The 9,790-nt window shown below is 41.8% G+C and overlaps 1 protein-coding gene across 2 annotated transcripts; it reads left to right on the plus strand.

Moving 5' to 3' along the window:
- Nucleotides 1–1,731: 1,731 nt before the first annotated feature.
- bcl6b (BCL6B transcription repressor) lies at nt 1,732–6,747 on the plus strand. Of its 2 annotated transcripts, none has more exons than XM_035675559.1 (12): nt 1,732–1,910; nt 2,245–2,322; nt 2,428–2,654; nt 3,027–3,275; nt 3,443–3,577; nt 3,773–3,965; nt 4,120–4,316; nt 4,410–4,516; nt 4,611–4,754; nt 4,846–4,976; nt 5,501–5,638; nt 5,774–6,747. In XM_035675559.1, exons 3-12 carry the CDS (start codon nt 2,434–2,436, stop codon nt 5,912–5,914), a joined length of 1,656 nt encoding a protein of 551 aa, XP_035531452.1. In that variant the 5' UTR covers nt 1,732–1,910; nt 2,245–2,322; nt 2,428–2,433; the 3' UTR covers nt 5,915–6,747. The 2 variants fall into 2 exon arrangements, with proteins under 2 accessions (XP_035531452.1, XP_035531453.1); XM_035675560.1 differs by having other exon boundaries at nt 1,760–1,910; nt 4,656–4,754.
- Nucleotides 6,748–9,790: the final 3,043 nt, after the last annotated feature.

The raw sequence follows: 9,790 nt of genomic DNA on the forward strand, positions 1-9,790 counted from the left end.
TTGTTTGTTGCAGTTTAAAATTAACCTACACTTGCATGCAATACAAAACCTATTTTCCACCAGTATTGTAGAGTCTCCTAGTTTACATCTCTATACAATACACTTATAAAATATAAATTAATAATATAAATGAATACAATTATCTATTTTTCCACTGCTGTTTGCACTGTTCAAAAAGTCTATATATTTCTTTCACAGTAATCAATCTTCTTTATAAATCCAGTGACCAGGTGAATCATCCTGCAGTCCCAGCTTTGTGTGAGCAAGAACAGCTTATCTGCCCTGAGTCAACCTTGAAGCTTTCTCTCCTCCTTCTTCAGTGTCTCCTCCTGTAAAATACTTTGATGTGAAGGAAATACAGTTCATGGTTCACGTTCACGGTGCCTCAATTAACTGTCCTGTGGCTGGTTTTCCGTGAACCCAATGCTGCCCTGAGGATGAAGTAACTTTCCGCTTGTTTTTTAGTTATTCGTGACCTCTGAGCCCTTGTCCTCCTCACTACACCCCCCACCCCCCCACTCCCATTTCTCCTCCCTTGTCTCCTGCTCGCTTTATTATTGACGGATGTCCTGCGCAGGCATTTTCATCCATGTCTCTGAGCAGCTTTGCAGGATGCATTCACAAGTGTGTATGTGTGTGTGTGTGGGTGTGTGGGTGTGTGGGTGTGTAGGGCAGTTCCTGCACATCTGTCGGCTGCATTTCTCTCAGGGCGGGGCAAAGGTTGTTTTTCACCACCAGGAGAAGGTGTCTCCCATCTAGATGGATCAATTTGGTCTTGCTTCCTTCCTTTTGGTCCTCATAACACAACGCCTCTGCTCTCAGGCAGCAAGCCAGGCGCTTCCGGACACTGTTGTGGGGCACTTATTATTAATGCCCGTTTACATCTGAACTGCTCAACTCAGCAATGACACAGTTTCACTTTGAGGGTCGTTGCTTCTTATATTTAAAGATCTCCTCCAGACATGTAATGGGACATATGCACAAATAGTCTGTTTGGAACAATAATGTGTCTAATATTTCTTCTTTCTGCAAAACAAGGACCAGGATTAATTTCTAAACTATTAGTGATGTCACAAATCATGCTCATAGGCCCCGCCCTTTAAAAAAAATTTCAATGAGCACAAGGGAGAAACTTTTCTACGTTCAGAAGATGAATGTAAACATCTTTCTAGTTGTCAAATTCTGCAATACATTCATCTGCACAATCAAACATCCAACTGTAGGGACAAGAAGAAAAACTATTTGAGTGAAGGGGGACTTTAAATAAGAATACTTGAGAAATAATGTTGCAAAATATGAGTGAAACTTGAATAACTTGAATAAAAAAAAATATTTTTGATAAGATCTCAATGATGAGGGCACAGCTTGTTTATCCAACAATAAGTTGGTCTTCCAGCTTCCTCTCAGACAGTTTCCTCTGTCCTGGAGTGGGGTGAAGGGTAGGAAAGCGTTGGTGGGGGAACACTGATGCTCTCTGGCTTACCCCTGGATAGTCAGGCACGTACTGCTTCTCCCCAAGGGTCCTCATATATATTTTTTCAACGTGGCACAAAAACACACTACGCTTTCCTGCCATTACTTCGCTCAGAGCTATGGGGGTTTAGAAAAACTAATAGGCCACTAAAAATACTTGGAGCCCGGGGCCTGGGCCAGGGCTTTTCCTGCGTTGCTTCCAGTATACGCGTGGGCCATTGAGGAAAGAGGAAACAAGCAGCTCTGGTTGTATGGGGGCTTCCTGCTCGACATTATAAAGAGCTTCCCTCCCTCCAGCCTCCTCTCACAGTGCTGATCAGAGCCAGTGGAGGCTGTGTGTGAGGCCCTGCTCCGCTGTTTGACTGTAGACTGAACACTGAGCCGAGGGGGTTTGACGTCAGCGCGGGGCACGTTAGTTCTCGTCCCTGCTGGTCGGGGTGAGTTGGAGAAGTTTTTCAGTATATTCACTTTTTTAATAGAGTGTCTGATAACTGATTGTTAATGAATTAGTCTTGTCTTGATTAATCCTTAATAGTGAACTGTTAAATTCAGATTTTAAAGTTTTAAATGATTGAATTATTTTGATTTGATTTGTTTTCAGTGACTGTGAAATCAATGTGGGTCTAATAAAAGTTTGAATTTAAGATTTTTTAACACCATATAATGTCTTGATGAGCTCTCAGTAATTCTTACTTTGCTGCATTTTGCAACTCTCTTGATATCTGCAATAATGTGACTAATGTGGATGTTTCTTGGTCTTTCCTCATGTAGGTACGAGTAGGGAGCTGGTCTCACCTAACAGATGTGTCTGGGACACTCCAGTCTATTTATTCAATCAATTACATATAGGTAGGTCATTATTGTGCATCATAATTTAAAAAAAATCTCTGTTCATGCAAATATTCAAATGATGTGCATTGCTTGCTTGTTTCATCTATAATGTCTTTTCTACAGATCCAGATGAGCACAATGGAAGTATTGGAAGGATGCAGGGTCGACAGAGCGCAGGAGATGAGGGCTGCTGCCCCAGCTGAGGGATATGTGAAGGAGTTCACGCGCCACTCCAACGACGTGCTGTTGAACTTGAACGAACTCAGGCACCGCAACATCCTGACTGACACCACCCTGGTTGTGGGCAACGTACACCTACGGGCGCACTGTGCCGTGCTTGTGGCCTGCAGGTTGGTGCAAAGGTCTATGCAGAATACTCCCTCAGTGGCCTTAAACCATGGAGGAGTCTTCAGGTTTTCTTTGATTTTCTTTTGTGCAGTTTTCAAAGGAGTGTGAAATTGCCTAACATGTTTGGCTTCTTTTCTTTTCCCTTTATTAAATGACCCTCTGTGTGATACACTCTTTCCTCTCTTCCTCCTGTTGAGTCATAGTTGTTTTTTCTCTAAATTTGTCCTCTCTTCACTTCACTCTTTCCTGCTTTCCACTTGGAACACCCATTGTCTTCTTCTCTCCACCCCTTCTCCACCATTTCTGCCTTATCTCCCAGATTTAAAAGACTGTAATTGGTCCAAATTAAAATATCTTTCCCTCTTTCCTCTCAGTGGGTTCTTCTACTCGCTGTACTCCCACCGTGTGCTGCTTCAGGGGCGTGGTGGCAGCGGGGAGCAGCTCATGACCGTGTCTCTCCCTGACACCCTCAACCCATCCAGCATCTCCCTGCTGCTCGACTTCATGTACACCTCCCGCCTCCCTCTGACGCCAAGCATCGTTCCCGGGGTGCTCACGGCTGCAACCTACCTGCAGATGGACCACGTGGCCGATACCTGCAGGGATTTCATGCAGCTACACTGGTGAGGGTTGCGAGAGAACATCTGCTGTGAGGCCAGGACAGATTACATCATGCAAACAGCTGGGCCATAAACTGAAACATGAATTCAAAATAGTTTGAATTAAAAAAGAAATCTGGTGTGATTCAAAACTGAATGATTTTAACTGTGGGTGGTTCTTTGTTTTTCAGCAGGGAGAATATGAGTGCAAGACACCCTCAACTGGAGCTGGACTCCAGGGTGTCCGTAGCCTCTGTAGCCCCCAAAGGAGGAGACCTGCCCAATCCAGGACCCCAGAGATTCCTCCCAACAATGGCTGCAACAAGGTAGAGTGTAACTGAAATGATTTAATGAGCTGAATTTGGCAGAAAGTGCTCTGTGGGTGCGACTCTTACATTTCCTCCTTGCTTATCTCTCTGATTTTGTTTACAGATCGTCTCAAGTGCTGCTGCTGTGGTTTGTGTGTCTTTGTCTGTGCTCAGGTTTAGCTCATTACAGCACTTCCTTTGTTTCTCCTGCAGGGTCCCTGCGGAGGTCGGGGGCTCTCTCAAGCCAGGGGCTTTCCCGACCTGCCAGCCCGGGTCAAAGGCGCTGAAAGGAGAGCCTGAGTCGCCCCTCATGGGCACCCCGACTCCATCTCCAGACAGCCCCACCCGCTCCAGCTGCCAACCAAACTCTCCAGCAGAATCCAACACCTGCAACAAAAACCTTGTGGTGAGTTTAGAGAAGATTAAGCAGGATTTTTAAAGATATTCAGAGAGCCCTACGAGAGTAATTATCACTAAGTGGTACTAAAATAATCTATATTACCAGTGGGAAGTTTTGATTTAAATTGAAGTAATAAATTGTGATTTGTTTATTTCTGCAGAGTGATGTCAAATCCACACCAGACCCAAAGGCCTGCAATTGGAAAAAATACAAGTACATAGTCCTCAACCCTCTCTGTGCAGCCACCACAGTGAAGGAAGAAGAGATGGAGGAACCACAAAGTCACACATCACCCCTGGTCGACAGGATGGGCTCAACAGAGGCGTGGTCTGGAGAAGTGCCTGGTCAGATTGATAGGTATGATGGAATAATGCCAATTATTAGAAGACAGAGGAAAGAAAATACATGTTTTTAAATGTTTGAGAATAACTATGGACCTTGCTTCCTCAGACAGGGGCAGGCCTCCTGCTACGAGGGTTCTGGCCGAGCCCCTCCCCTGGGGCCACCCCCCTCTGTGGATCACCCAACAGTGCCTCCCACTCAAAAGGAGGGAACAGGTACAATGCAAACTGGAAATGTCACCTTTAAACACATCATCCCTTAAATCCTTTTCTTTCATTCATGTTTGTACATATTTGTCTGCTTCCTCAGTCTCACCATGCAGCATTTTCCCAAACCCGCACCCCTCTGATGCAGAAGCAGCCCACCACAACCAGCATGCAGTCAAGCGTGAGAACTACTATGTGCCTTACTGTTATTCTGGCAACCTCCAAGGAACCAAGACAGTCTGCTCAGGTGAGGCTATAAAAAATCTCTTTACCAATCACTTTCTTTCATTTTTTAAAATTTAAAACCAATATCTGACGCTGACCTTTGAACCTGGCAGGTGACAAGCCGTACCGCTGTAATGTGTGCGGCGCCCAGTTCAACCGACCGGCCAACCTGAAGACTCACTCTCGCATTCACTCAGGGGAGAAACCTTACCGCTGTGACACCTGTGGCGCACGATTTGTTCAGGTGAGGGCTAACTCTATGTGTGTGTGTGTGTGTGTGTGCATGAGGGGATAATGAACACTTCTTCTAAAACAGGCGTCAGTCATACACATTTTAACTTCCTCTCATTTCCTCTTTTTCTCACCTGTAGGTGCCTGTAAATGTCAGATTTTCCAACTCAACCCTTACTCTAAGTTGGTAATTCATTAAAAGTCCATTAAAAGAAATCCTTTCTAATAACTTCAAGGAAACAAAAACATCCTCATGCTAACTATTATCTTGTAAGAGCACTTAACCTTTTGTATTTATCCTCAAAACGTGAGAGGCACCTAGTTAAAAAGTCTGAATTCGACCAAGAAATCATGTATTACAGAGATTAAAGTTTTTTTTATTTTAGGCAGTTGAGTTTGAAGGAGACCGTTTTTTAATGTTTCTTGGGTTCTTGTGGACAGGAAACATATCGCACCTGACAGCAGAACTTTAATTTAATGCAAGGCGTACATTTTTTACACTTCTCAACCTGTTTGTGTGGTTTGTCCTGGTGTCAGGTCGCCCATCTGAGGGCCCACGTTCTGATCCATACAGGGGAGAAGCCTTACCCCTGCAACACCTGTGGCACCCGCTTCCGCCACCTACAGACCCTGAAGAGTCATCTACGCATTCACACCGGAGAGAAGCCTTACACTGTGAGTCAGAGACACACACACAGTCTGTTTGACCAATCAAACACAGCATGTAGCACACAGACAACACCAGAATACCCTCATCATTGTCCTGTCATGCCGCTGCTTGTTTAATCCGTTGACCCTTTTGTTTTTCAGTGCGAGAAGTGTGACCTTCACTTCCGCCACAAGAGTCAGCTGCGTCTTCACCTGCGTCAGAAACATGGAGCCGTCACCAACACCAAGATCCGCTACAAGGTCCTGACAGAGACCTACCAGCCTATTCTGCAGGCCTGCTGAAGAGGTCTGACCTTTGTCTCGTTTATCAGAATAATGTCTGAATATCTCAATCTGAAGAAAATGTGAAATTTGGTGATTTAATTAACAATTATAAATTATTCGCAGCTGTTTTTAAATATGAGGTGGTAATTTATAACTTTTAACAGACTGTAGATTCGGAGAAAGAGACAAACAACATTTAACATCGACATGTTGTTGGATGAGTTTTGGAGTTTGGAGCTAATGTAACACACATGAGAATTATTATTATAAGGTTCATTAAAAATCCTGGGTGGCTTTTCTGAGATGGAGATGGTGTTTAGAAAAGTGTTTTTGAAGGTTTGTGAAGGGATGAAAAGAAGGGAACAAGAGTATGGAGAGAAGTTTGGGATGTGTGCACACTGAGTTTTAAAGACGTCTGAGTATGTGAACCGTTTGAAAAGATAAAGTAAGTTTTATGAAGGAGAGGTGATGAATCTTGGAGTTTTTGGAGTAAATTAAATTCTGACATTTGTTTTAAGCCTGGAGAAGCACTTAATGAGTGTTCAGTTACTGAAATCTCAAATGTTAAATGTGTATTTAACTCAGATTTATCTTAACCTTAAGGCCTGGGGCCTGCGTGTTCTTTAAAAAAAAAGCAGTGATATCTGCTTTCATAGTCCGAGCAGGCAAAGGACTTAGTTGTCATGTACTTTGGCATAAAGTATAAAAATTAAATTTGTTTTTCGACATAAATAAGACTGTAAGCAATTGGATGAGTGATAATAATATTACATTTGTATGTTTATGAGTTCATTTGCTGGACAAAGGTGGTTTTGTACAAATTAAATTAAATCATTTTTATATCAATTGGAGCTTTGGTGTTCAGTGTCTCATTTAATATTGTTTTATGATATATGTGATATTATGTAGGATGCATAAACAAATGTTTACATCTATGGAATTAAAATTATTAATATGAAAATAGCCCCAAAGTGCTGAGCAGACCACTCAGTGGAAACCCAGCTCTCTCTGCCACACTTCCCTGCTTCAACCTTTCTCCTCCCTGGACTTCCTTCCTCTCATTAAAACACTCTTTCTACCCATGAATCACATCTTCTGTTAAGTGAATTCTGTCCCGCCATTTTTCAGATTTTGTGTGTTGGTGCTTTTGTGGAAACAATGAAGCCCAGGGCACCTGTTTCCTCCAGGTTCCCAACGCCGGGTACTCGCACTACCAGCCGACAACACGTGTGTGAGCTCGCTGGAGCTTCCTGCAGGCGAGGGGGTCGACTGTGGAGGGGCTGCAGACTCCTGCTGAACTCTCCCACCCTCTGTCACCACCACCCCCAGCTTCCTGCTCCCTGATGAGTTGTGGCTAGTTGGGCTCATTGTCTGTGCTCCGCATACAAACGTTGGAGGTTTGATGGGGCTTTCCAACCTTCGTCTCCCTCGTCCACTGAAAAAAAATGAAACCTTCATGTAGTTTTTTCCCCCTCCTTCAATTTCTGGTCAGCTGTCAGGGGTCTCCCCACAAATCAGTTCATAAGAGTCGATCAGAAAACTGTGTGGAACACATTTCAGGAAGTGAATAATACAGAAATTTACTTAGGGACTATTACTGGAAACTCTTGAGTTTACTGAAACTGTACAATATCCAGGACGGTTACTGAATGTCATTGTGTTAGTGTGTTTTTGGAGAAGTATTTTCTTCTGGACACAAGAAGGAACCAAACTCACAACCCTTATAAATGCTGTATAATCAGGGAGCTTGTGTGTGTGTATGTGTGTGTACATCTCTTCTTACAGTGCATAGAGATATACTGTTGTGTAAGCAGATTTAGTCAGGTATCCATCTCAAATATTAAATTTTACAATTAAAACAGAAATAAATTAAAGCCTCTTTATCAGGACACTGGTGACAAATGTAACTGTTAGAGGTTCATCTTGTTCTTTTTCCATTTGGTATCGACCCTGTTGCCTTTAAACACTCAGCAGTGTACAAAGATACACATGGCAGTCACATTATTATACAGCATTTTACACAGGGGCTGATAAACCAAGTAGTGCTGCTATTGTGGAATAATATTCTGCCACAATGTTAATTTTTACAGTTAAATACCAATAACTGAAATAATACTGGAATTATAATTAGATTGAGAGACAGGGCTTGTAATTCAAGATTAAGTTAAAATACATACATTCTAAGTGTGATGTTATGTTGACATTGTTGGAAATGTGTAAATTCAATTATATGTTTATTACTGAGGTCCTCGTTAAAGGTGGTGTTGTTGTGGACTACATTATATAAAGCGCTGCTTAATAGTGACAGAATATTGTAAGTATCTCTCAGTATAATGCAGTTCAGTACAACGGGATCACAAACTATGATTTGACTTCATATGACTTTAATTAAAAACTCTAACAGTGTCAACAACAATAGAACATTATAGGCATCACAAAAGAAAACTTTATGGCAGAAGAATTGGATTTCATTAGATTGCAGAGGTGAACCACTGGAGCAAATAATGTCTTTAGATCATCTAAAAAAGGAAACATATCAACCCCCCTCTGTCTTAGTAAAGGGCAATAGTTTAAGGCTTCATCTGAGCCATTATTGATTATTGAGTTATTATGATGAACAACCTGATTTCAGATTTCAATTTATGCAAAGGTACTGTATTATATTAACATATTATTGGATTATCATCAATAATTAGCATTAATCAGCACTTTTAAGTAAAGATAAAAACACTTTTAACTACTTTATTTACTGTTGTGTTGTTAAATCTATACAGCTGTCAGAAAAATACTGTTGTAAAGTACAATATTTGCCTCTGGGTCAATAGGAAGACAAAATACTGTAAAGCAGTTTACTGTATATGCAGCTGATATTTCTACACCTTGTGGTTGCCTCCCTCTGGTGTTAGACATGTGGAAACCCATGGGGCTGTTAGCTTTAGCCATGGTAGGGACGTTTTTTTACATTTGACTTCACTCTCTGCCTTGTCTCTTTAATCTCTGTCCCTTTAGCCTCTGTGTGATTGTTGGCTTTTGGTATTTATGCACACACTGATCTATAGATATATCATTCCCATATACCTCTTTGAGCTCTTAATGTGTTTTATTATGTGCCGTGATCATATAACAGTGCTACCAAACAAGTAACAATTGTACTGAAAGACCAAAGTAAGTAAGTTAAGAGACCTCCCTCTTACTGGCTGTTATTTTTTTGGTTATGTTATACTGCATGAAGGGGTGCACTCATTATTTTTTGTTTTTCAATAAAAAAAAGGGATCCTTTCTCTTCTAGGTTGTGCAGGCAAAAACTTCATACAGTCATGTGCTTCCCAAAATCAGCAACAAATGGCCCAAAGGAAATATTAATTCAGCTCATGTGAGAATATGTGATAGTTTAAGTCAAACAAGGACATCATGTCATATTTTGTATTTCATATATTTTGTATGTTTAATAATCAGTTTTATTGTTATAGTGCAATATAAGATTTCAAAGGGGCTTTATACTATGTACAGCATTTGACACCCTCTGCCCTTAGACCGTTGATTCAGATAAGGGAAAACAAAGTTTAACTGGGAAAAGATTGAGAGGGTTTGTTGACTGTAGTATTTGCAGTGAATTTAATCTCCAGAGACCAGCTTTTGCGTGTGTTATTTTACTTTATGTTCATGTAGCTGCCGAATGAAATTTGAAAATGAAAATTATTGCTGGTTCACGTTTGACAAAACACGCCCGTCTCTGTGCGACTCAGAGCGTACGAGCGAGTCAAGTGCGCATGCGCGTCAAAACAGTTCCAGAGGCTTGGACCCGCGTTCTATATGACGTTCGTGCTTTGATGAGCGTTCTATATGACGTCCGTGCTTTGATGAGCGTTCTATATGACGTCCGTGCTTTGATGA

Source organism: Morone saxatilis, unplaced genomic scaffold (genome assembly GCF_004916995.1).
Source record: "Morone saxatilis isolate NCDOM2014 unplaced genomic scaffold, NCSU_SB_2.0 Contig4, whole genome shotgun sequence".
NCBI lineage: Eukaryota > Metazoa > Chordata > Actinopteri > Moronidae > Morone > Morone saxatilis.

What these genes read in the sequence shown, in the direction of transcription:
- bcl6b (XM_035675559.1), top strand. Translation starts at nt 2,434, where the DNA reads ATGAGCACAATGGAAGTATTGGAAGGATGCAGGGTCGACAGAGCGCAG. An exon ending in GCCGTGCTTGTGGCCTGCAG is followed by an intron (nt 2,655 to 3,026) that starts GTTGGTGCAAAG and finishes CTTTCCTCTCAG; the next exon opens with TGGGTTCTTCTACTCGCTGT. An exon ending in GTGCCTGGTCAGATTGATAG is followed by an intron (nt 4,317 to 4,409) that starts GTATGATGGAAT and finishes TTGCTTCCTCAG; the next exon opens with ACAGGGGCAGGCCTCCTGCT.